Source organism: Serinus canaria, chromosome 1 (genome assembly GCF_022539315.1).
Source record: "Serinus canaria isolate serCan28SL12 chromosome 1, serCan2020, whole genome shotgun sequence".
In the NCBI taxonomy this organism is placed as follows: Eukaryota; Metazoa; Chordata; class Aves; order Passeriformes; family Fringillidae; genus Serinus; species Serinus canaria.
Window position 1 is genome coordinate 10,787,747 of NC_066313.1, and position 27,183 is coordinate 10,814,929.

General features: G+C 38.2%; 1 protein-coding gene across 3 annotated transcripts in view; it reads left to right on the plus strand.

Annotated features, from left to right (window-relative positions):
* The window catches only part of USP25 (ubiquitin specific peptidase 25), an 88,111-nt gene that overhangs the window by 27,844 nt on the left and 33,084 nt on the right, over nucleotides 1–27,183 (plus strand). For 2 of the 3 annotated variants that reach the window (XM_030234432.2, XM_030234431.2), the window contains exons 4-7: nucleotides 3,535–3,658; nucleotides 9,651–9,813; nucleotides 21,497–21,583; nucleotides 26,187–26,324. In XM_030234432.2, coding sequence (XP_030090292.1) covers nucleotides 3,535–3,658; nucleotides 9,651–9,813; nucleotides 21,497–21,583; nucleotides 26,187–26,324 — 512 coding nt within the window. The remainder of the gene's footprint in view (nucleotides 1–3,534; nucleotides 3,659–9,650; nucleotides 9,814–21,496; nucleotides 21,584–26,186; nucleotides 26,325–27,183) is intronic. The other variant, XM_050972870.1, reaches the window with a different exon arrangement.

Sequence of the window (27,183 nt, forward strand, 5' to 3'; positions counted from 1 at the left end):
TTTATTTATTAGTCATGGCCTGGTTAAGAATGTTTTCATTTTCTAAGGCTATTTGGCATTAAAGTAATAAGTACCTTTATGAGGATGAGCCAGTGAGAACTGGAGTGTTCTGTGGGCTAAATGAGAGGAATATTACAAAGCTGGCATATGTAAGTTAAAGTCAGGTAACTAAACTTGGACAAGTGGCATGAGTCCCACACCTTTATGAAATGTATCCTTCAGCCTATCACAGAAAAATACTTGTGTGTCTGTTAAAAAATTTGAGTAAAAGTCACATTTTTTTTTTGTTTTTCTTCAAACTCAAAACAGTAATCTGTTGGTCGGATAGGAAACTTCAGCAGCTCAGTTTCATGATTGAATTCTACTACTCATAGCTTCAACATTAACATCCCCATGCAATAATTTATAAAACATGAAGATATTTTAAAATAAAAATGAGATAAAAGAAAACTACATTAATTTCATGTATTTATGTAAATTTGCGTAATGTATAACCATCTGAAAGGAATGCAAAATGTGGAGACAAGGTAATATATATAGTTTTTTCTGGTTTTTAGAACAAAGAGTTTAGTCTCAGACTTACCCTTCTTATATGACTTCCATTGAAGTCTTCTTTACTATCTTATGATTAAGGATTCAAGTTGTATGTGAGGTGTTGCAGCTTAATGAGTTACTGTGTGAGCTGTAAAGACGTTAGCTTTAATGTCAAACCCTTTTTATGTTACGTTTGCTATGAACTAAAAGCTTGCATGAAATAGGTTACCATGGATGAGCTGATATTAATAAATGTATTTTTTGACATAAATTAAGCTAGGTAAACCCTCTGTGACTTGAAATGATTGCACCACTCACATGTAGTGGTAATATCTGGGAATCTGTCTTCACTCTGTTGCCTTTTTTTCATGCAGAGCAGGAGCTATGTATGGATAGAACATTTCTAAAGAGAATCCTATAGTGTCTGCTCCAAAACTCTGGCATGCCAAAACAAACTCTTTTGGCTCATCTGCTTTTGGAAAGCAAATGGAAGTAAAAGATTTGGGGTTTTAATATAAAAATTATGTAACTTCTGGTAATACAAACAGTTATAAACTTCTAAATGCATAAGGTGGTGGTATAGGCTAATAAAAATTAGAGAGCTAAGGAGTTGCAAAGAAGTTGAATATTTTAATGGAAGTGAGAGTTGGAGTTGTTCCAGATAGATTTTTGTATAATGGGGGAGGTTTTGTTAAATACATCATTTTCACCTACATTGGGTTCTTTTCTAGAAAATAGTCCCCATATAGAGAAGCTGACTTCTTAATCTGACTTTCTTTGTTGTCATGTAAAAATGTGATCACTCTTACCTGACTAGAGACTTGTTCAAGGAACATTCCTCTCTGTAAGGAAGTGCAATCCCATACTTTTCCATCAGCATGTGTGGCTGCTGGGTTGTGACCACTATTCCTACTTTGAGAAATAAAGCTTGGCTTCAGGGAAGACGAGGTGCTGTGTGTGGCACCTTGTAAATGTGCAGAAAATGCAACACAAGCACCACATTTTAGAACATAATAGGTAGTGTGTGTGTGGTGAGGGGATCCTCTAATTTGTCAACCTTTCTAGTCTCCTTCTGCTGTCAGACTGTAGGGCAGAGCCAGGTTTGCATGTGACCCAGGCTGAGGTGGTATTTTTGCCCAAATGATGTTATTCTCAGCATGGCAGCATATTTATCAAAACTTCTCTGGAGGAGACTTCTGCTGGTGGTGGTTGTAATTGCTTTAGTACTTTTGAAGGAGAATTTCAGGCATCTGAGTTGAAGTACCCTTCTATTACACTGGAAGATCTGGGCTGACTGTAGAAGGCCGAAGAATAAAATTAGGAAGTGCTGCTTTTATAGCAATAGTATTTTCCATAATTCTAGGTCATGACAGATTGCCCAGTATACTCTACAGGTAAGAGTACTCCCTTTATATAAAGTGAATAAAAGAGAAGTTCAACCATTATTTGGAGAAAACAGGGCTCAGTTTTAAACTAGGTTTTGAAGATGCTGGTGTTAACAGGAAAGTTTCTTTACAACTTCTTTCTGATTTCAGCTTTTTGCAAGGACAAGTCATCCCATTTTCTGTTTGTGTGTGACTATGGCAATGGTTTTTGTATATTCAGTTGAATGTTTTTTTCTGATCCACTGAGAAACATCCCAAAAAAGAAAGCCCAGAGGAATAGGGGAAGCTACAGTCTCTACAGTGGGCTGTCCCATGCAGGAGAGAAGTCAGAATGTAGACAAACAAGCTTTTTGGAGTAACTGGGTTCGCCTGTGGAAGGAGAAATGCTGACAAGCCTCTTGTCTCTCTTTGTCAGCAATTGCCAGTTTCAAATTTGTATCTCTTCATCCAGAGCCTTTCAGCTTCTAATGGCCAAGCCTCAGGCTGGAGAAAAGTCCATTTCATAACTCTTTGGGTAAACTTTGCCTTGGAAGAGGGAGGCTCAAACCAGCCTGCGCTCCATGTGCGTGTCTGTCTGATACCGCATGCAAGTCTCTCTTTCGCACTATTGCTTTCTTTCTGACTTGGAAAATGAGACTTCTGACCCTTGAAATGGTGATGACCAGTGACCTGGACTTTTTTGAAGGTCTTGTGCAGCTGATGGACATTCCTGTAGGCTCAAGCTGCTCTAAAAGCTTGGTTGTGCCGGATGGGGACATGATTTCTGTTGTGGTGTGTAGTAGGATCCCACCTGAATTAGGAGCCAGGAGTGTTGTTATTGTTGCCCTCAGGAAGTAAGGAAGTTTATGGGGGATGTCAGTCTTTGGTCCTTTGTATAATAAGTGCTAGTGAAGAAGGCAGAGGTAGAGCTGTTTTCAGTCAGTAGTCCATCCAGAATTCCCCATTTATCCACGTATGGATCCTCATTTTCTCTCCAGTATTTGTTTTTCTCATGCTGAGATGCGATACTTTGAGTAGATGAAATCGAATTTAAATATGTTCAGAAAAGGAATGCACCAACAGGATAGAAAATAATTAGGTTGAGTAAGGAACTGTTCCACTTGTTATGAAACTGTGTGAAAGTATTTGGCTTACCAGGGTACAAAAATACTTGTAGAATTTGGGGCTGTATTGGGAAAACACTGTTACATGTTCCTTCATGAGGAGGAAAAATCAGCTATGTTCAATTACGGTATCCTTTTTAAGTAAGGTCCTCTTCAACATGTGTTCCCTGAAGCAACTGATCTCAGTGGCTGAAGTAATGCACTTAAGTGTATTGCTTTAAGAGGACTTTCAGACATGTATTCCTAAATTTGTCCTGTAGCCTTGTAAAAGTTAAGAACATTAGGAGCAAGGAGAACTACAGCCCATCATGTCAAGAGTGAGCTGCTGAGGTTTTTATCTGGCTTGGAGGCAGAAGGGAGCTGTTAGCAGGGTTAGTGGTTGCAACAGTGTAGGGCACAGGGATGGACTGGAATGGTGCTCAGCAATCCACGTGGGCTCTCTCCTCTACAATAAGACTTACCTTTCGTTCTGTTTCACTTTTAATTTTGAGAAAGATAGTTTTGCTTTTCAGATGTGATTGATCTCACTGGAGATGATAAAGATGATCTTCAGAGGGCAATTGCCTTGAGTTTGGAGGAATCAAACAGGGCATTCAGGGAGACTGGAATAACAGATGAGGAGCAAGCCATTAGCAGGTAAACAACCAACTTATATAAAGCAGAAATTAAAGAGTTGGAGATTGGCCTGTATTGCTTTTTTAAACTTTTAACAAATAATAACTTGTTTACTTTTACTTGTGCTACTGATATGCCTGGCTTCAGGTTGCTGCTTTAATGTATTGTATGTTCTACATTGGAAAATAGTCTATTATGTATGGACTAGGATTTAATAAAATGTTTCATATTTTTGTATTTCTTTAAATGTGGAGGAAGTGGATGGAGATAGAGAATGTGTGGTCATATTTAAATAGGAACTAAACCCAGAAGTTTCTCCTGTGTATCAGGTAAAAAGCAACAAAAGCAAACTATAAATTAAGAAGCTGATAAGTACTTTGTCCTGTTTTTTGCAGTGTTCATTTTATATTAACATTTTCTTTCCCCTTTGCTAAGGATGAGATTGAGGGAGTGGGTATTAATATTGTGACTTGAGGACAATAAGAACAGCTGCTCTATTTTAGCAGATGAAGAATGTTATTAACCTATTTAACAAGTAAGATTTGTAGGCTTTGAGTGAAGTTCTGGATTTCAAGTTTTATAAACATAACTTTGTCAGTTTGGGTGTGAGTAAAGTCTTTGAGCTAACTTTTGGTCAGATTTCATGGTAACTTTTTGTACAGTGTATGTTTTTTGGTAATGTTGATACAATTATGAAATATTTGGGACTTGAACTAAGCCTGGGTGTAGGGTTGTGTGGGAGGGATGTTGTTTCTTTTTTTCCATCTGTCCCTGGCCTTAGGAGGAATGTTGAGTTTTTCATTTGTGGCTGGCCTTGTTCTAAGGCAAACAGGCAATGATTTGATCCTTGATAGGAGCAAAGTACTACCTCCTCATAAAAGACCAATTTTATAAAAAAATAATTTAGATGGGGGAGATAACCATGATAATTCTTTTTCTCAGTTCATTGTGTTTGACAGGCTATTAGAAAATTCCATCTCTGAGAATATGGATATTTTATTACTTTATTTGTATTACTTTCTCAACAATTTTCTTTTCCCTTTTGAAAAATAAAAATGCTAATTGTGAGAATAAAAATACTCCTCTGCCTCCCCATTTGTGATAAAAGTCATCTTGTTATATGAATTTAAGATAGCATATTTTAGGAGGGAAGGGTGGGATGAAAGGGATTTTTATTCTCATTAACAAGTGGAAGAAAGATTTAAGGTGTTGGTTTTTTCTAAAACCTCAGTATGTACATGTATACAAGTGGATGGTGGAAGTTCTGTCCAGTTTTGGTTTTTTTTTTTTTCAGAAGGTCAGCTCTTGCATGTTCCTTTTTGAAGGGCAGAATTGCTGTAATTACAGAGTTGTGATATAGGCTGGCATTCAGAAAGATGGACCTATTTATGGAGATGGAAAATTTTCTCCCTCTTTTTCTTTACCCGAGCCTTGACTGCTTTTGCTGTGCTCAGTTCTTGGGAGCCTTGAAGATTTTTGATTTTTGCTGTAGACTTTGTTTTTTACTTTTGAAACTAACCCCCCCCCCCCAATTTGGTCCTGCCTGCTTAGCCCATAGTATTATTTGTATTATGAATACTTAGTATTTAAATATTATAAATACTTTTAAAATAAATTACAGTGTATATTTTTCTGGCTGCAGAAAATAAAGTATGCCTTTTTTGTGTATGTACAAAGGCATCTAGGCAATCTGGTTATTTGTTGAGAAAATGGAGAAATGGAGAATGTTGGTCTTATGAAATAGAGACTCTCATCTAATGGCAAAATTGCACAGAGTAACATGTGCAATGTCAAATGAAGAGTTTGTTGCAGATCATGTCCTCCTTGGTGCACTGCACCACATTTTATATGCTTGCTGGGGGGTTCTTTGGATCATTTATTGCACAAATTCATTTCACAAAGCCATGCAAAAATATTCACTGGAGGAACCATAGTATTTCGTGACACAAGGAAGGGAATGGGACTTTGCTTGTGAATGGAGGCAGAGAAGAATGAGGATCTTGAAGGTTTTGGCAGCATTGAGACATTAGATCAACTCAGTAATTTAGCAAGAAGCACCCTGAGCTGATGACAGATTATGTCAGTGTTGAACAAATATAGGAAATTCAGAATTCTTGAATTCTTAATCCAAACTGTTCAATCATTTTCCTTAAGGACAGAACTTAGACTGGTTTTATTACAAAGAGACAAAAGAAAAAAAAAACCACTCCACTTTGTAGTTAACACCCCACAGAAGAATGTTGGCATTCCAACAGAAAGGGCATGATCTGTGCAGAACTTCACAAAACAAAAAATAGAACGCTGTGGTTGAAAACAAGTCAAGCTACAGCCATTTGCTTTGGATTTTCTAGATAAAACAAGCAAAAATGAAATAAGAGGTCAGTAATAAGCAAATTTAAACTGTGGAAATGTTTCATTTTTAAAAATGTAGTCCATACACATATTTAATAGTTTTTGCTGTGGTGGATATTTTCTTCAAAGGTATTTGTAGTGGTTTGGAACCTAATTTGCGCAGATTTTGTTAGGCTTTCCAAGGGAGAATTAATGGAATTTCTTGACTTGTGTAATTAATGCTGTAATGCATGTAGAATTTGTCTTCCTCAATGTAATTGCTTCAGACTACCTAATGAGGACAGATGTGATTACTCTGTAGGTGTTGAGAGAGTGCATCTGACATGTCCGAGCTGAACATCTTGTACATGGCATGTTTAGAGTCTTTTCCTGTTTCCTCTTTAAATCTCCTGGAGAAATGTGCTTGATCAGTGTATTTCTCGTTGTGAAGAAGTTTCTCCTCTTGATATTACTTTTTGTGGATTAAAGGCTGAAGCTGGTGAAAGAAGGCTTCACTAGGGCAACCAGTGAGATATTACTGGAAGGAGAAATCAGCTGTGGCTGTATACTGCCCCTATAAAAATGAGTCCATGCTGTCAGTGCATGAAGGATGTGCACAGCCCCTGAGCTTTTTTTTAAATCAGGGTCATTGAAACTGCTTGGGACTCTGCACTGTGGGTAGGCATTGTGTGTATAGATCCAAGGTGGGGTTAAAGGATGTTGTAGAGTCAGGGATATATTCCTGGATGTCCAGCTCTAAGACAGTCACAGTACAAATACATTCCTATACTCTTATAGCTGAGTAAGTTGACAGAGTGGGCTTTTCTGCAGCACGTTGAGTGGGCTTCCTTAGAGTGTGGTTTGACTGAATCTTTGTGCCGTGGACTTGCCTTGCTGAGGGGTTTTTGCTTTGTCTGGTGAACCCCCTGCAGTTCTGCAAAGATGCTTGGCTGTGCCCAGCTTGTTACAGAGAAATAAAACACTGCTTTCAAGTCTCATGCCAAGCCTGGCATTAATTAACCCTTGCTACAGAGGATTCCAGCCCTTGGAGGTGGGGAAAATATAGGTCCTGTGAGTTGGGGGCATTGTCAAACTCTGCAGACAGCTAACTGATGGCTCTGTGCTGGAGACTGAGCTGTTGTCCCCAAGGGTCACCAAGTGGGGCTTCAGCTCTGTCATCAAAATTGCTAAATCCTTGTAATAACTCTCTGGAAGGATGCTTGTTTTGTCAAGCAGTGTGAGATTCTTGATCCAGGTCATGTCCCAAGTTTGTGACACTATGAATGTAAGACAGTGAGCATTTTATATGAGATATCCTCACTGTGCTAGTAAATACATTTAGTTATGTAGCATTCTAGCTGATCATTAGGTTCTTATTTGCTGTGCTTACTGCACTTTATTTCACTTTTCATTTTTGATTTGACTGCATCACGGCTATCGTTATGTTGGATAATTAATTCAGCACATAGAATGTGCAGTTATTGCATGTGCTCTCTGAGGACAGATAATGTTATAAGTAGAATTAAGGAAAAAATACCGTGATGCCTTCAGAAACAAATACTTTATTAACTCATGGAAACATTTTAGGTCGAGCTAGAGGGGAGTAAATCCCTTACCTGCTAAAGAAACACAAATTCAATACAAAGAAATTTTAGTAGGTAATTAAGATGGTGAATGGTAATACTCATGGGGTCAGGGCACTATTTCAGTTTGAGAGTATTTATTTTTCTGAACTTGAATCTTGAAATACCTTGAAATATTTTTGAGCTTCTGGGGAGAACAAAAAAAGAGATTCTTTTTTTTTTTTTTTAACCTGAAACACAAGTGGTGTGAAGTAGGTATTGTAATCCTGTTACAACATCATTTAAATTTATTCCAGTCTGTCAATCTTCCTGTCAGTTTTAAGGGTCCCTTCAATTTAGTTTAAACAAGATTTTAAGCAATTCTACCTGCATGACAAATTATTTGAACTACATATGGCATTTTTTTAATGTCCCCATTGACCACCTTGTGCTCTCAAACCAGAGATACATAGGTCATCCAACAGTTTTGAAGGACTGTATTAGTAAAAAAGGAAATGAATTTGACTGTTTCTTTATATTTTTGGGTTTTCTTAGTAGAAAAAACTATTAGAAAAGACTCTTGGAACAATCAGGGTCAGGTTCCATCCCTATGCAGTGTTTGAAGAGATGTCAGAACAGAAACTCTTGTGGATTACATGCCTGTCCTTTCTGTGCTGTTTACAGGTGGTGTAAAAAATAAATCGATTAATCCTTAGGAAATTACCACATTTCGGTTCTTTCTGAGACAGATACAAAAGTGGTATTTGTATCAAATGGTCTCTCAAATTTAGAATGCCTCTCTTTTACTGTATTTTTTCTGAAATAAGTATCAATGACAAATTAGTATGTTCTCCAGAACAGGTATCTTCAGTAAATTCATATGATGCTTCATAGTTCTTGGTAAGATAACTTTTCTTTCTTTGATAGCTTGAAATAAAGATGTAGGAAATGGAGAGATTATGAGGAGGGGGGTTGTCTGTTTCTGTGTTTTTTCGAAGATGTTCAAACTTTACCCTTTAGGAGCTCCCTTTACAAACCAACTAAAGCTGCCTTTCTTTAGTGCTTAGTGACTCTAGAACTGAGAGGGGGCAGCTCTTCATGCTGCTCAGACTGCTTAGATGCTTGTGATGCAGCCTGTGAAATCCTGTGCTTGGTGTTGGAGAGGAGCTCAGCCTTTTGTCTGAGAGCTGGACTGGATGGCTGGGGACAGTGGCTACTGTGTCGGTAGTGCCCAAGCCAGACTCTTGGCTTATGAGTTAGAGCCACTGTTACATGACCTCAGTGCATGCATCTCCATCTTTCTATTTAAAATACACCTACCACAAATTACTTTTAAGGTGCATTTTGTCACCAGGCTAAGCATACCTGTTGATACAGAAATAATGTTTCAAATGAAGCTTGGGTTGGAGATCTTCACACCCATCAGATCCTATTGTCATATGAAATATGGGAGATGCAGCATAAATCACACAGGAACGGTTTCCAGCAAAGAAAGTGGTCATTGAAGCATACCATTAAAATGTTGGGTGGCATTTGAAAAATTCCAGGGAGATGTCTTTCCATGGCTCATAAAGTAATTACTTGCCATGTAGAGTGATTAACACAGTTGCATAAGTTTCAAAAAGGAAAACTAAGAAAACTGCCTTTGTTTTTGAAAGCTGCCTTGCTAGCTGACTTCCTGTCAGTAAATGAAAGATTGGTGACTTTGTGCTTCACATAGCAATAAAAGCATTTGAGAATGAAAGCACTGTACTATTAGTGCTGCCTAAAATTTTTCCATCCTATTTGAATCTGGTTCTTAAATAATTAATGACTTATAGATATGGCCCTTGTATCTAGAGCTCTCACAGGAGATTCATGCACTCACCAATGCCATTTTACAAAGGGTAATGGAATTGCTGTAGCATAGCTTAAAGTAAAATAGCATTTTTGGATACATGTTATTGCATATAATATAATGTATATATTGCTCAGCAACAATAAGTCAATGATGTTATTATTATGTCTGTATTGCTACCTGAATGTATTTTACTACTTGGTGGGGGTTTTTTTGTTGTTTTGTTTATCTGGGGTCTTTGTTTTTTTTTTCTCACATTTTTCCCTCCCTTCTGTTCTCAAAGAGTTCTAGAAGCCAGTATTGCAGAAAATAAAGCGAGTTTAAAGAGGACGCATCCAGAGGTATGGAGTGACTCTCCAAACCCTTATGATCGAAAGCGGCAAGACAACTGCCCAGTAGGATTAAAGAATGTTGGCAACACGTGCTGGTTTAGTGCTGTCATCCAGGTAAGCACTCTTCAGTCAGCTCTGGGCATTCTTCATTGTATCTGTTGGGAGGTGAATCAGCTCATTTTAAGTGAGTAATTTAAAATAATCTCTTTTCCTGAGTAGTTTAGGCCACTGCATGAGATGTTTTTGCACATTATTTACTTATTGCATCTCTTAATGTGTCTGTCCCTAAGTCACATGGAAGTGTAGAAGGTGCTGGTAGCATATGTGATTGAAGCTTCAAAATGTTTCTTATTAAGAAGCTGTTGAAGACATGGAGTTGACTCTCTGAAGATCCTGAGTGTATGGAGCTTATGCTGTCATCAGTGACAGTTGTGTCTGCTACAGACTACCCTCCTCAGGATGAGGATGTGCATACAGCCTTCTTGAAAGGCACGGAATCTCTGGATTATAGTCTGTGGTTCCCATGGGAAACTTCAATAAACATCCTGACCCTTGCTGGGTTCAACTCAGCAGGACACAAGGAAACTAGATTTCTGAAGGGCATGACGAACAGCTTCTTGGTATGAGCACTGATGGGCCATCTAGGGGTGATCCACAGCTGAATCTGCTGTTCCCCAAAAATGGAAGAACTGAAGGTGGAGTTATGTGTGTACTCTTGACTGCAGCAACCATGAAATAGTAGAGTTCAAGATGCTGCTGGGAGCGAGAAAGGAATAGCAAGACCCAGACTCAGTTCAGGAGAGCACTTTGTCTTCTTCTAGAAGCTGGTATCTGGGGTTCCATTGGTGGAAGTGCAGAAATGCTTAGGAAAGCTAATAGCATTCCCTGATTGCCAGAAGAGTCTGTTCTGCTCTCAGGGAGCTCATAGCCAAGCTTCACTGCCAAGCAGGCAGTGTGCAGGATCTGGAAGCAGAGATGGGCTACTGGGCAGACTGGAAATGTTGTCCAGGCATGTAGGAATGGTGTTAGTAAAGTGAAAGCTGACTTGAGTGGATGCCTAAAAGGTTGTCTAGGGTAACAAGAAAAGGTTTTGATGTTATACTGGGCGTAAAGGGCTGAATGAGGAGAATGTTGCTGAATAGAGCAGGTCAAGTACTCAGTGCATTGCTTTGCCTCAGTCTTTACCAGTGAGATCTATCTCTGAGACCTCACACCTCTACATGGTTGAGAGATCTCTGAACAAGGATTTGAGTGAGAGATTACTTGTGCAAACTTGACCCATACAAGTCCACAGGAGCCACTGAGCTGCATCCAGTGGTGATGAGACACAGTGGGAAGAAGTCTGAGCAAGGCAACTCTCTCTCATTTTTGCAAAGTCATGGAGAATAAAAGAGGTTTCTGATGTACTTGAGCCAGGCTTTTTAGAGCAGTGCATACTGGGAGGATGAGAGGCAACAGGAGCCTGAGATAAGGAAGATTAAGCCTGGATATAAAGAAGCATTTTTTTCTATAAAGACAGGCAGGCAGTGGAGGTTGTCCAGAGAGGCTGTGCAGGGTTTGTCAAATCTGGGAAAGTTTATAGATGTCTGAAAAAAAGCTCTGAGTGAGTAGCGTGGTCTGATCTCACAGGTCAATAATGTGAATAATGCTAGTTAGTTTAGGGCCCATCATCTTCTATAAATTCCAGAGTTGCTTTCCACCACGTACCTCACTTTACACATAGCAATTTTGAATATAGCTTTCTTCTTACATAGGTATTCAATCTCATATGATGTTTCTGTCTGTTCATGCTTGCTAGCTCTTGTTTCTACTACACTGCAAATCTCTTTACTGAGCAAACATGGTCAAAACTTGCTGTCCTTTTTCAATGAATTCTGAATTTTACTTACCAGTGTAGAGTTGGTGAATTTACAGTAACCTCCCTTCAGGCTGGAACAGATGGTTGGCTCATGTTCCTCTCTTAATTTTTGATTGCCTCTTTGTTTGTACCTGGACTTTCCATCTCACCTCACTGGTGCTTAGTTAAAAGCTTTTGTTGAATGAATTCTTTCAAAGTTGCCCTGAAATCCCAGTGGACTGCATAAATTGAATTATTGTTATGCATGTTCTGATTGACTTGGAGATTTTTTGGTTTTGTTTTAAGTGGGTCATTTTGTGTGTTGGTTTGGGTTTTTTTTTTTAATGGGGAGGATTTACTTACCTGCAGATTCTGTTTAGGTAATGCTGTGGATAATGAAAGGGAAAGATTGCTTTAATTGTTCTGTGACCCCCCCCCCCCCCAACTGCCCACTGAAGTTTTTATGTTCTTGGGCCTCTTTTCTTTCAGCATTTAGGAATCTAACAGGTATTTGAATTTTCTGTGTTCCTGGAGATCTTTTGATATTTCCCTGGTTCATCTCTTCTCCTTTCCTTATTCCATCACATGCATAGAGCTCTTTTTGTAATAGCGGAAGCATTGTCTTTGTCCTAACAGAAACAAACATTTTATTTCCATTAAGATCTTTATGGGGCTAATGTGACTTGGTGTTTTACCTTCTCTGTTGTGTAATCAGATTTTGTCCTAGCAGTCCCAAATCTAAAGACTGATTTTATGTGCACATGCCTTTCTGTTAAAGATTTTTTTTACATAGGAAACTGAAAATCTTTAAGAGAAGTTTTTATAGAAACTTGGATTTTTAATTTGTTAATCACAGAGATAAGAGCAGAGGGCAGAGAATGTAAAAACCTATGCTAGACCTATGATCTCATGTTATTTATACCCAGTGTGCAACTTTATACCTTGAAAACAGATTAGAAAGAGACCTAGCTGGTTCTTATGGTCACCAGCCATACTGTGTAAAAATCTGTGGTGTCTGGAATTATAATGGCTTGATCCTAAAACATAGTGAAACTTCTGGAGTTAGGTCTATGGAATGTAATTTAAGCAAATCATTGAAAGATTTATAACTTCAGTTGGTTGAAAAATAAGGTATTAATATTATCTGTCAGCCAGGAAGATTTATGTTTCAAGCAACCATCCCAGGAAACTTAATGCATGTTAATTTAGAACATTAGCTAATACCATACTTATGTATCCACAGGGCAGATTGACTACTTGGGTTGCATTGACTATGTAGAAGTATTTTTTTGCTTTCTTTGGGCTTTTGTAACCTGACACATCACATAGGTCAACAATATCTAAATGTTAACTACTGTCAGTCACAATGATATATTGTGTAATATAATCTAAAACTAAATTGCAAAGAAAGAAAAGTCATCCTTCTATTTAAGGCGTGCTTGTTAAGGAAAAAAGAGATTTTGACATTTTGATGCTTTCCTTTTGCAATGTATGTTTTTACAGGCACCAATTAACTGCCTTAGTGAAATGCAGTCATAAATGGTTTGTGTATTTGCATTAAGAGTATGAAATTCCTGAAGAGATGTTCTCAGTGAGTGATAGCAAGGTTTAACAAGATTCAAGCATCACTGGAAATGTTGCCTTTACCCTGTATTTATTTGTGCTGTAGAGAAATAGGCACATGTGGAAGGCATCCTCTTCTGCATGGGAAGAGGGGAGTCTCTCTTTAGAGAGCTCCAAAACCAGGTTTTGCTTTCCACAGTTACATTCAGCAGCATTAGAATGAACAGTAATATTTTTCCCACAGTGTAACTTCTAAAAATCTGCCTTGCTGTTGAGGACTTCTGACTTGATAATAACATGAATTAAAAACTGAGTCCCCAAGACAGTATTTCAAAACAAAACTGTATTAAATCATGTTACCTGTCAAGAAATCTAACAAGTTCCTCAACCTTTTTTCTACCTCTTCTTGAACTTTTAATAAACCTACATTTGGGACAGGAGTTCATCCATGCATGATTTTGCTACTGTTTAGTTTAATGAACATTTATAAAAGGACCCCTAAATCTTGAAGCTTTAGAATATTTCTGTGTTGGTTGTGCATTGGTTTTATATTTATTTTTTAAAATTCTCATTATTGTAACTACATATGTCTGCTCTTGAATTAGAATTTAAGACATCAAGTTCTTTAAAGAAACAAAGCAATAATACACCACTGTATGTTTTTGCTTTTCTGCAGTAGATTTTGGTGCCCCTTTGTGAAAAGATAACGTCACAGTTTTTCTTGGCTGTAAGAGTTTACAGCCTGAAATGGCTTAGAAATAATAAATTTATGGAGCCTGTAGAGTGGTTCCTTCCTCCCATGCTGAACACAAGTTAAGAGTTTTCAGGACATGGGATATAGAAAGCAAGTAAGGACAGGACGTGGATATGTTGTTGGAATCGTGTGTTAGGTTTGCTGCCTATGTAAGTTCTCCCCAGATGTTTTGGTTTAAGACACTGCAGCAGACAACCTTTATCTTTTGGAGTCCCAAGTGGGGTTCTGATCATGTAGAAGAAGTAAGGTCCTGGCAGGACTTGCCCTGTGGAAAAGGTGGCATGGGAAATGCCCAGATGGTTCAGAGGATGTCACAGTGTGCCAAGGTAGATTTCTGTGGGGGAGGGAAAGTGTGTGGGGAAATCAGTGAAAACTGTACTGTGAATGCTGCTGTTTCCTCTTTCTCCACTGCCATTTCTCATGTACCATGTGCACTCTCTCCCCCAGTCTCATGACTTCCAGAGGGCCAGGTTGCAGCTTCTCCCTTCACCAAATGAGGTATCCCAACAGGACAGCTGGGGCTTGGCATCCCCACATGCTTTTCCCTGTGAGTCTGTCAGAGTTGGATGAGAATTTTTTTCCCCTCAAAAGTGCATAGCTTGCTGAATGAAGTTAGCAAGCATAAATCTCCTAGGGTGGTCTTTAACTTTTATTTTCAGCATCCTTAACACCACTTCTGGCATTTTACTCTGTTGCATTGTGCTTGGGAGCAGCCTTCTTGTTTTGCTGATGTTCGTGTATTTGGGGTTAGGATCTCCTTTGATCCTAGACTTCTAGTTCTGGGAAGAAATGAACCAACTTGATGGGTGAGAATCAAGCAAGTATTTTCTTCCCAGTTGGCAGCTCAGCTACTTGCCAATATTGTTCTTCTTTAAAGCAGCCTACCACAAGTCTCTAACTTGGACGTTATTTTGTGTTTCTTACTTGTCATGATGGATGGAAAGGATTGTGATGGATGATGTGGTAGTGCATTAATACCAAAAAGCCTAGCATTTTATTATTAAATGTGGACATTTATACATTGTACATGAGTCCCTTGCTTTGCTGGGCATGCAGTGCAAGGTTGTAGTCTGAAGAACATTCAATGTTCAATTCCCGTATGACTTAAAATGGTCATTGATGGAATATTTTCTTTCCACTATTTTCACTGTGGAACAGCCTGAGGCAGGAGTTGGTGGGTGATATGATAGAAACTGCTCTGTAGACTTTCACAGGCAGAGCAATAATGATGTTGGAAATCTAGTTTCTTGCTTTCCATTCCTCTGTCACTCCCTCTGTTTCTCTGAAAAGTGAACCGGTCCCTTCCAAATTCAGTCATCCTATGCTGTTTGCTGACAGGGTATTCCTTTTCTTGCTTTTTGTGCTTCTATAGTCTCTGGCTTCCTCAGGTTGCTTGTGTGATATTTCAGACTCTTACCTTACATTTAGTGATTTGTAATATTGCAAAATTTGTTGTGAAGGTATAGAAAGCTTTAATGGATCATGGCTTTCATTTTGACTCATAAGTAGTTGCTCATTTAATTAAAATAAAGGATACAGGATGCATTGTTTATGTGTGTTATTTAAATTTGCATCACTTAATTTGGGCAAGAAGCTGAAAGCTATAACCATGTAAGGAAATGTTGGCTGTGATTTTTTATTTTTTTTTTGTCCTAGCTTTTTTTTTTTTTTTTCTTGCTTTGACCATGTAGTAGAGGAGTGGTTGGATGGCATTTCTTAGTATGTGCCAAGACACAAGCATAAAGTGAATTCTTCTGGACACATATCATACTTAGCTGTCTTCTTAAATGTAGTAATGTTCTGAGTTTGTTGCTATAAACAAGTAAATGTTCTCTAAATGCAGGCTGGTAATTCCATGGTGAGCTGTTTGTTTAAAATGTTGACTTAACCCAAGCCTGCCAGAGGTCTTAGTTTGACTTTCAAGCTCAAACAGTATGCAAGCTGTTTTCCATCTTCTTCCATGTCACACCTCAGCCCTCTGAAGATATAAGACATGATAGCTTAAAACTGCAAATTGTGCCTAGGTTTTCAGCAGTTTGGAATGCTAATTAGTTGTTGGTTCATAAATAAAAATGTCCTTTTAGAGGTACTTTCCAAAGCTATGAGACCTGGGGTTGAATTTGTGGTTCTCAAATCTGTGATTCTCACTACCACTGTACATGTTCAGCCATCAGGCAGTGTCATATCTGTCTGTAAGAGTTTTTATTTCAGAGGGGAAGAGCAAAAGAAAACTCCTCTTCCTATGCTTTCACAGTGTAGTTTGAACAGGAGCCTGCTCAAGCCCCAGCTTTGAAGCTGCTTTGTTCACTTCCCTTCTGTCTTCTTACAGAGAAATTATCTAAAGAATGAGAGAGAAGCTTTGGACTGTGCCAAATCCTCAGTGTATATAAAGAAGCACAAAAGTATGTCTTGAGTGACCTCCTAATTTTCTTAATGCCTGTTATTAGTCTCTGTTCTGGAAACAGGATTTACCACTGAACAGGAATAAGACAGAAACAGGTGGAGAGTGGGAGACAACCCCAATGTCACAAGAAGGAGCAGGGTAGAAGGGGAGCATTGTGCCCAGCAGAGTAATTGGTGCAGTAGCAACAAGCAGCCACTTTATGGACTTTGTTGTGAGAAAGTACTTTGAAGAATGTGAACCAAAAAAGGAAAAATAATAAATAGGAAAAGTCAGGAAAGCCTTAAAGAAGAGAGAGAAGTGATTCTCCCAGATTAGAACCAAAGAATGGCCTGGGTTGGAGGGGATCTTAAAGATTATCTGTTTCTAACCCCCTGCCACGAGCAGGGACACCTTTCACTAGACCAGGTTGCTCAGAGGTCCATCCAACCAGGCCCTGAACACTTCCAGGGATGGGACCTGTGCCAGTGCATCATCATCTTCACAGTAAAGAATGTCTTCATAATATGTGATCTAAACCTGCTCTGTGAGTGTGGATCCATTCTCTTTTTGTCTTACCACTCCAGGGTAGTCTTTCTCCATCTTTCCTGTAGGCTCACTTCAGGTATTGGAAAGCCACAGTTTAGGTCACCCTGAAGCCTTCTCTTCTTCAGGCTGAACAATCCCAATTCCCTCAAGTTACAGGGATATATAGTCCAAAAGGCTTGCAGGTTGGTGAGAAGTGGACTCAGTTGTCAGCTGCTCATATTTTTGCAATATGGAGCTTTAGATGCTAATATTTAATCAGAGAATATTAAATCACTAATTTGTGCAATATTTAGGAGTACTTTTACTTTGAACCTTAGCGCTTCAAATATTGATAACTAGTAAATTTCAGATTCTTCATTCTCTTGGAGGAAACATGGCAATGCGTGCAGGTAGGACCATACATTCCATAGCTCTGTGTTTTTCTTTGATTTGATTTATTAACATGAATCAAATGTTAACCCTAATAATACTCAGTCTGCCCCATTAAAACTGGCTCTAAATACCTTAAACCACCAAAATTGTTTATAAAGTGAACAACATAAATCTAATTTCTTATGTTGGCAGAGGCAAACTATTCCAAATAATATACTTTATGACATAGGGCTAGTTTTTTGCTTTTTATTATTAGAACAGTAATGATTTATTCACTATTTAAGATTGCTCTCTGCTTGTTACACAGAATGTAGGTAGATACAGTTTTGGCTTTGTGGCTTTAAAGAAAAAATGAAATAAATGTCAAATTGAAATGCATAAAAGGCTGCAGATGACTAAATGAGGAAAATGGGTGTTGTGCTGTGCTAATACACATAAATTTTCAACTGGTACAAAATCATTTTTTAGCTAAGTGCCAGTACCCAAAGGAATGTGTTTAGGAGCTCTGTAGGAATGCATGCTTTTCTTTTCCCTTGCCAAGAGTTGCTTTTCAAGCTGTCCTAGTAAGATATATTTAGTTTTTTGGTTTCTTCCTTCTGTCCTGTCTTCCCTCTGTCTTTCCAAACTTAAACTTTGCAAATTCAATGGAAAGCTGTCTGCCTGTTCATGGTCTTATGCAAACTTGTGTAAAGGTGATGCATATTAAAAATGCACAGTCCTTGTGGACATTTTTGCCTTTTTCTTGGTGTTTTTTTATTTTTATTTTTTTTTTTTTTTTTTTTTTTTGTTCTCAGTGCTGGAAACAAATACAAAATTAGTAGTCAAAGAGAATCAAATGTTTTCATCAATCTGTTAGTGAACCAGCTGATTTTAGTTCCCAATGTTTACAAACTTGCAAGAATCCACCAAGAGCCTGTCTGAAGCTCTCTGCAGCAGCTTGTTGGGTCATCTTGTACCTGGACTCAAAAGCAGTGTTTTCCTATTCTCTAAGTGTTATTAGTGTCAGTAACTTTATTAATTTAGGACTCTGCTGGTGGTTTTTAATGACCTGTGTTGCTTGCCAGGCATTTATATATTTAATATACCGACTAATTTATATTCTTGCAGCACTAATTCTGTTTATATTTTGCATCACTGTTCTTTAATGTTAAGAATTAATTCTTTACTCAGTCAACCTAAATTTTGGCCAAGTCCTTAGGTTTGAAAATCCTAGAATTTAAGGGGGGGAAAAGGGATAAGCAGAGTGCTTTAAGGGAAACCTAGGCAACTTACATTCAGAAATTGTGTTTGAACTCAATGTAAGTAAACATTACTCATAAAACTGAATGTTGTAGTATCTTACAGTACAGAAGCTACAACTCTACCTAGTTCTCTCTGGTATGACTGAAAATGCATCATAACCACCTATAGCAGGGGAAAGCCACAATGTCTTGTATTCATTATTCAGTATTGTTAGTGTGAATACCTTAAACTGAGATTTAAGGATTTCTGTTCTTCTGTATTCTGTTCTGATGGAATACAAGGCAGTAAGAATACTGTTTATGTTTATGTCCATACTGTTTATGTTCATGGCAATTTGAATTGGTATAACTTAGCTTGGCTCAGTCAAGTTTCCAGATGACAACTTTTAAGTGGTTTAAATGCACTGGGGGGGAAAAAAAAAGCCACAAGCCCACCTTGTAGAGAGTTTTTCTTTCATGCATAAGTTTTGCATACTTTAGTCAATTGTAAAGGTATTTGATCAAGGACAGTAGATGTGAAGTATCCACCTTTTAGATGCAGCCTGTATTCTTGCACTGGGACTCCTACACCTTCAGCGTAGCTGAAGCCAAGTGGGTAAGAGGTGAGGTGCTTCTCTGTGCAGTGTGGTTGGAAAGGAAATCTGTTTGGAGCTTTAGGCTAGGGCCAGTGCGTGGCACTTGGGCCAGGGAGAGTCTGGTTTGTCTCTTGGTGGCCGCAGAAGAGCAGCTTCTGCCTCATGGGCCACTTACCCTGGGTGCAGGGAGCCTGGACAAAGTTGGCTCAGCAAACTGGAAGGTGTTTTGCCTCACCCCTTTCTGGGCCTCTGCGGTGGTTGGCCTTGGGAGGTCTCTGCTGGGCTTAGGTGAGCTCCTTTTTATCTCCTTACCTCAGGAACAACTGCAGGTTCCTCACTGAGATACCTCAGGCACTAAAACAGTTGGTTTCAGGCACTTGTTCACACTTACCCTAGGAAATGATCATTTTGAAATGAAGGTAGAAGTTTCCTTAAGTTGACTTAGCTCACTATAGGAGAGCTACAGCCTGACACTGTCCTGTGTGCATTAGTGGTGTTGGCAGCAGATAAACTGTGAGGGTTCTGCTGTATCTCACAACAGCCATGCACACTGTAAGCTGTTCTGGCAAGAAGTTTAACAACTAAACATCTTGGGTAAGAAATTTTGAATAGTACAAGGTTGAAGAAGAAAAGAGCAAATTGGACAATCGTCTTAATTACTCTCAGGAGATTGCACAGATGGGTTTGTTCAGGTCAGTCACAGAGCATGGAATTATGTTCAGAAGACTTCTGAATTTAGGAAACTGAATTTTTGTGAAAAACTTGTTGGATTGAATGCCAGGCTAAAATGCTAAACTTGAGTACAGTTTTCTGTACATAATTTGTGTGTTTGTATTATGAAATTGGCCTGCTCAGCTGCTTGGCACTTTGATGGCAATTGGATTAGTTATGGAGAGAATTCAGCCTTTGGACATTATATTTCAGCAGCTGGTTTATTTTGTACATGAAACATTGCTATGTTTTGCTTGCTGAAGAGCCCACCAGTGGAATGCTATTACATCATGAGACATAACTTCAATTAGTATCAGCTTCTAGACTGACACTTGAATTAAATATTAACATTTTCTGTGCTTTGAGTAAGTAAACAAAGGACTCTGTTTTAATCTCCCTTCTCTGCAAGGATGGATAAAAGGGGAACATGTATTTTGAACAGCAAAATAGGAAAAAAGTTCGACTACTCAGTTGTCTACCTTGATTCAGCAAGGTCAGAGAGATCTTTTTTTGGCTGATGTTTTGGATACTTTTTAAATCTAAGAAGAAGTGTGACACTGGTAGCCTCTTTGTTTTGGTGGGAATGCTGTATACCGGGGGGTTATTGGAAAAGGTTAAACTCTGTATGGGCTCTTTCACAAGGAGAATCAGGAACATGGCAGTATTTTACAACCTTTTCTGTTCCCCTACCAATATGTTCCAAATTACTGGAATAAGTGCAGAGCCTCTTCACAATTTGAGTTTCACTTATTTGGCACTGTGGTGTTGAAAACCTGTTAAACTGATGTGATCTGTGACTTAAGTCTTTACATAGGTAGGACAAGTTATGGGATCAAAGTCTATTGCTGGGGTAAGCAAACTCTGCCTTTCCAAAACAAATAGCTAAGATATGTGATGGAGTGGGAGGAGAGTTAATTATAGATTGTAAACCAAATAAAATACAAGTAGGAAGGCAGATCTTTCCCGTGCTTCTCTGATGAGCAAGTTTAAGGTACTTCAGACCTTTGTTCCTACTCTGTCTTCATCAAAATGCTCTTCTGTAACATAGTGATTTTTAGTTAAGGTGCTTTTTGTCTGTACAGAAAAGCAGTGATGTGTTTCCACAAGTTCTCCAGGCCTCCAGTTCTCAGCTCAATGCATTGGACTCTGTTTGCAGCCCAGAGTCATCTTGCTATTGCACTCTCTTAGCTCCAGCACTATGGAGTTCTTTGTGGGTGTGCCTGCAGACACCTGTTTTCATATCCTAGACAGACAGACACCTGTCTATTCACGGGTCCATAAAATGGTAATGGTATCAGTCCCTTACCTGCCAAGTGTATAACCCAATTTCCTTACTCTAATGTGCATCCTTTAGATCTTGTAGGAATTGGAAGGGAGGATAGAATGCAAAATGTTCAGCTAATGCAAGTGGAATTAGGTTGCACATGCAGAGATGTAGTCTCTGTGCACTGAGGAGTAGATGATAGAGGGCCTACAAGATAAATTTTAGATGGCTAAACAGTGTTTCGTGTCATTTTGAAAACTGACAGTTATACAATTCATAAAATTATTGTTGTAAAATGTAAATTGCCCATTATGTAAAATTATTGTTCCTTTTATGTGATTAAATACAGAGATTTTTTTTTTATTACACTGTTTTCTTGGCAAAAGTAATTGTCTTCTGGTGAAAATATGTTTTGCAATACTCTGCCTTCTGAAACAAAACTTAAAATTGCATGTGTTTGACACTTCATTTGTTTTGTTAAGGCTTATTTGGAAGAGTTTTGTATTGTTTGTAGAAGTGCTTAAAGGTTTTCTTAATTTTTTTCTTTTCAGTCATTATTTAACCTACTGGAGTTTCGAAGACTAGTTTTGAATTTCAATCCTCCTGCAAATGCTCAAGATTTACCCCGAAACCAAAAGGTAAAATGAGAAGCTGATTTCCTCTTGTGGCTGATGAGGGCATTTCTGTTTTGTACTTGAATTTTGCACTGTTCTCTAGCTCATATCAGTGTGGGTTTTAGAGGTGTCAGTTAACAGTTCTCTGAGCTTCCTCCTTGTGGATCTTACATAAATGGCATTAGCCTGGCAGCAGAGTCTGGGGCAGGATGCTGAGAGAGACAGAGCATTTCTCATGTGAGTGTAGCTTGTCTTAGCAAATGTATTTTATTCCAGTTCCCTCCTACTCATGATCTGACATTGAGCTTCATTCATTAGCTTGTCTCTTCTGGCTTTTTCAGAAGGTGACTATAAGTGTGAATTTTCTCATGCTTATCCTGATACTCCTATAGGACTGGGGAGGGGAAGGCCTTGGCTTAGGTTTCTTGTGGCTTCAGACTGGCAAGGGGGAATGGTCATGGAGTGAAGGACAAGACAGTTCAGGTTTTCTTCCTTCATGGGCCTCCTTTGAGGACAGATGCAATGGGACCCCTGTGGTTTCTGTGCTATGAAATTGGAAGGAGGAAATTGAAAAAAAAGTGGCTTTATGAAGATGCTTTGTTGCCTGATTTTTAGCAGGGACTTATATAGAGCAATGAATTTTTTCATACCCAGAAATCAGAATGACTTAGGTTGAAAAAAACCTTAAAGATGAACTACTTTCAATCACTGTGCCATGGACAGGTTCACCTTCCACTAGTTTAGGTTGCTCAGAGCTCTGTCCAAGCTGGCCTTGGACACTCCCAGGGACGGGGCATCCACAGCTTCTCTGGGCAACCCGTGCCAGGGCCTCACCAGCCTCACAGTAAATTAGAGTATTGCCTGTTGCCCCTCTGTCAGATGTAAAGAAGCAAGTGTGTTGTCAGCCTGTTCTTAGTTGTTTGTGCCTCCAGGATTCTCTGGAATGTTCACTATCAAAAGTAAGAGTTGTAATTAAAGAAACAAAAGGAAACAAAGAGAAGACAGTGTCCATTTTCTAAACCTCTGGGTATGGTCCATAAAAGGGAAGTTGAATGTTCAGTCAGGCCTGGATAATTTCTCTCCTGCCCTACCCCCTTCTTTCCTCACCACATTCAAAGTGCAAGAGGTCACTTTTTTGGTTGGAAAGCATATTTGCATTAGGTCATGAGATTGTGTGAAAAGGAAACATGGGTAGTGTTCCCAACACAAGGTAGGGATGAGGCAGTGTATTTTAATGAGAAAGATAAGTCATGCTTTACAAATAGTTGCAGTAAATTGTTTATTTTTATTTTTAGATTGACTTTCTGCTCAGTGTTTAATTTTTCATCATGTACTTTTTTAAGTAATATTCTTCAGTACTCAGAAACTCTATGTTCATTTTTCAGCATGGAAAAAGCAATTGGCATCTAAAAAGTGGTATGAAATAGCTGATAACAAGCTGTTGGCTTCATAAACATCTTGCCCAAACATTGCCACTTGCAGCTGAATGCCTTTAGCCATTCCAAAGTGCTTTATTTTAGAAATTCTGACCATGACAGGCAATAAATTTGTGTGAAATGGTGTGGCACCAGGCAAGTGCATGGATTTGGGCAGAAACCTTGCTTTCTGCAGGCCTGCTAGAAAGAGTCTCTGGCAGGAGTTTGTGTCCTCTCCTTTGTTAATTTACATTCCAGAATGAAGTAACATTATTACTTGGTGTACTCATCTGTCTTATCTACAGCTGAAAAAGGATGGAGGAGAATTTAGGATAAGGGATCGCTGTGCTAGTTGGAATTTACCGGGTAGAAAACATGAGCATGCATGCCCCCAAATATGGTGCCTTTATTTCTCTGTAAGTGAAGGCAATTAGAGGCAAATTGATTCAAAGCTGTAATATAGGTTACCAGTTGACAGTAGAAAAAAAGTAAAGCCCTGGAATTTACTTCCAACTGCTTGCTTATTTTAAAACTACTTTGCCTCAGTTTTGGTTTTACTTTTATTTTTATTCCAATATTAACTACCACATGTGGCTGACATTCTCCAGGATCACATTTCCTTGCTAATAAAGGATGTGTTTTAATAATCCCAAATTTTGAATACTTGGGTTTACATCCTGTTGTCCAGTTGGTGGGAATTAGAGATTAATGCTGGGGTCACGACAATCTCTTGATTTAGAATTAAAGCATGTGGTTGTACTTCAGGGAATATTGCAGAGCAGGGTGTTTGTTTTTTTCCCATCGATATATTGAATCCAAATGCTATGAATAATTTGGCATGTAAACTTTTTAATCCAGAAGTCATTGGTATAAATTTTGACTTCAAAAAACCCTGAAACAAACAATAGCCCCACTCTATTTGTTTCAGCTAATTGGGCTTTGATTTTCTAGATTTGGGCATGCACTTAAAATCTTTAGTTTGATCTTGCTATTTTTAATTTGAAAATAATTTGTCTTCCTTGATTTCTTTCTGTAGAACAAATGCAGTTCTCTGTAGTTACTGCAGCTTCTTTGCTGTCCCAGTTCTCCTGGCTCTTGCTGTCACATGAACAGATCTTTTTGCTGTACACACTGAGACCAGCTAAATATTTGGCCTCAGTGATATCTTCAGGAAACACTTTATTATCAGAGGAAAGGGGGTTACTGGGCTCCAGGTTAGCACATCCTTCCACCTGTTCTGATATTATTGTAATATTGTCATTATCTCACTCTCCTGGCAAGCTGGTTGGCCATAGTGGATGTTTGCTATGTATTAAATATGTAGACTGCTTTAAAAGCATTTCTAATAATAAGTTATTCTGACATGTATTAAGAAATTATTTATGCAGGCAGGATAGGTGATAAAATGGAGAATGTCTTAGATTATGAAATCTCCATGCAGTGTTTAGTTAAAAACTTATTTTAATCTTTTGTTGTGTTGGTGCATGTACAGGATGCTTTAGAGCTGAGGGTTGCATGCTATGCTGTGTTCACTTTATCAGTTCTTTGTTTTGATGTGCAAGTCCTTTTGTAGAACTCAATACCTTATCTTGGAGATTGGCCCATCTTATTTTAAAGAATTTAGGGTTTTTTCTGGTCAAGGGTCATATCTATTGCATTAAATTGAGCTTTTTCAAAAGCAGCAAGGATTTCCCTAGTTTTAGAGAACTTTAGTAGCCTTGGTAGATATTTGTTCTGAGTAATCCTACTTACATTGGTAGGCAGTTGTTCAAGCTAAGACTACAAGTACAGCTAAAACTCAGCGAAAGTTGTAGTGTAATTTGGCTAATGCAGTAATGTACTATGTACATTTATAATAAAGCCTGTGTACTTCAGATTTAATAAAAAGAGTATTCTGTGGGTAATAATTTATTTCATGCATATGAACTATCACTGGTATTAAAGCATCTTTATAAAATGCATCTAAAAATTAAAATTCCATTTGTTTTAATAGAGCACTTTAAGAAAACAGCAAGAAAAATACAACTTTTGCAGTTTGTTTCCTTCTTTTGTTGCTATATTTTGCTTTAAGTATCTAAATGGGAGACTGATTTCGTTCTTAAATTAGGAGGATTTGATGCTGAATTAGGGTGGCACTTGAAGTGCAGCCTTTTCTGTGAACAATGTTTATAACTGGCAGGTATTTTGCAAGGTGGACTAGAAGAGGAAGTTAAATTCAGAGATTTACATGACTATAAGTATTTCCTGAGTATTATGTGGAACACATGGAATTCACTGTGCACTTTTGAAATCTGAAGTAAACCATATTTTACAAACAAAAAGCTTTATGCCTCCTGGATTGACACCGGAGTGACTAAACAAGTCTGCTGTCTGATGAGCATGTGAAATAGTTCATCATCAAGTAATTCCAGTTTGACCAGTATCAGACATCAGACATCTGTGGTGCCTTTGAATGATACTTTGTTCTAAATACAAGTGGATATTACATGGGGTTTAATTTCTCAAGTATTTGCCAACTCTCTACTCAGGAGTAGATATCCAATCTCTGCAGCATTGGTAACCTGTGATTTAATCTATGGTATTTGTGTTTCAGTTTATTTGTTTTTCATCATGCAGGCAGAAAGTATTTCTTCTCTTCTGGAAACCAGCAAAAGAATGCCATAGTCACATGAACTGTATTTCAAAGTTGGGTAGGAAGGGGAGCAGGCTATTATACTTGCATCAAGAAAAATAATAAAGGTTAATTTAGACCTTAGAAGTTTAGTCTTCAGGAAAAAAGAAGCTTAAAAAAGGTGTTGAGTAGTGGGTAGGCTCACAAGAAATTCTTCTAGAGGTACAGAGGAATACTAATTTCAATAAAATAATGCATATTGTTGCAGGGTGTTACTTAAGGCTTTGTAAATCTCGAGAGAAACATTTCTGTCCTAAATGCAGCTCTGCTTGTCCAGTTGTCAATGCAGGCCCACTTCAAGATAAACAGTATCATCTATATATGATTTCAGGGAACCTTTATTTTCTGAAATGGAATTTTCTTCCCAAAGAACTGCATTATTTTGTAGCATTGACAAGTAAAAGGCATATGCAGCATTACCTTGGTAGTACTGCAAGTAACCTTATATATTATTATGACATTGCTCAGGTTATTAAGTAACATTTCTGTTCAGTAGATTTCTGTTGCCACTTTGTTAAATATTTTTGTTCTTCACATACAGGAACATAGGAATCTGCCTTTCATGCGTGAATTGAGGTACCTGTTTGCACTTCTAGTTGGTTCAAAGAGAAAATACGTTGATCCATCAAGAGCAGTTGAAATCCTTAAAGATGCTTTTAAATCAAATGATTCCCAGCAGGTAAATTCCATGTATTTTCAATCAATTTTATGCATGTTTTTATATAGTCATTTTGTAATAGGAAATACTTACCATAGACAACAGAATGTAAAAATGTCCACAGAAAAGCAACTTCTAATTGTCACAGTTTTTGAACTTATGTGGTTTCTGGTTACCTTTATTAGAAAGATGTAAAGAGGAAAATTCCAGACAACAGGACTATTTTATTCAATACACTTTCTTCCTATTATTTTAGAAATGGACTAATAGTTCAACATTCTTGCTTTTAGGATTTAGTTTAGCTTCTAAGTCTGGGGTTTTTTGAAGGAGAAATACTATTCTGATCTAATGGTACAGCCAGGGCTGTACTGTTAATGTACAATGTCATTATACTGCTTGTTTAGATACTGGTTTGGAGGATCTAAATATTCATATTCAGGATTATTACCCAAATCTTAATGTGCATATTCTGCTTTTTTTGGAGAGATATTCTATTTCTTCAGATGCTTTGTTTCATAGCATGAGGTTATGTGGCCGAGGTGTTTAATTACAACAGCACACTGAATTTGGTGCTCGATGAAAGGAATATTAGTCACCACTTGCTGGATACCAAAGGGTTTGAACAATGGGATTCAAGAGATGCCTTTGGACTAGCGTGGTGTGAAAGCTGAGCCCAAGTAACAAGGATCACAGGACAGTGTCACTGCTGAGGAACACCAGAGCCACTCATAAAAAAAAACAATCGTGGCATAGTCTTGGACATTGTGTGATTCTGGAACACTGGTGGAGGGGGAAGGGAATTCTGCTAAACTGGTCTTGTAAGGTGACACTTTGTTGTGTTCTGTTGCATATGTGTACTGATCACTTTATTTTTTTACAG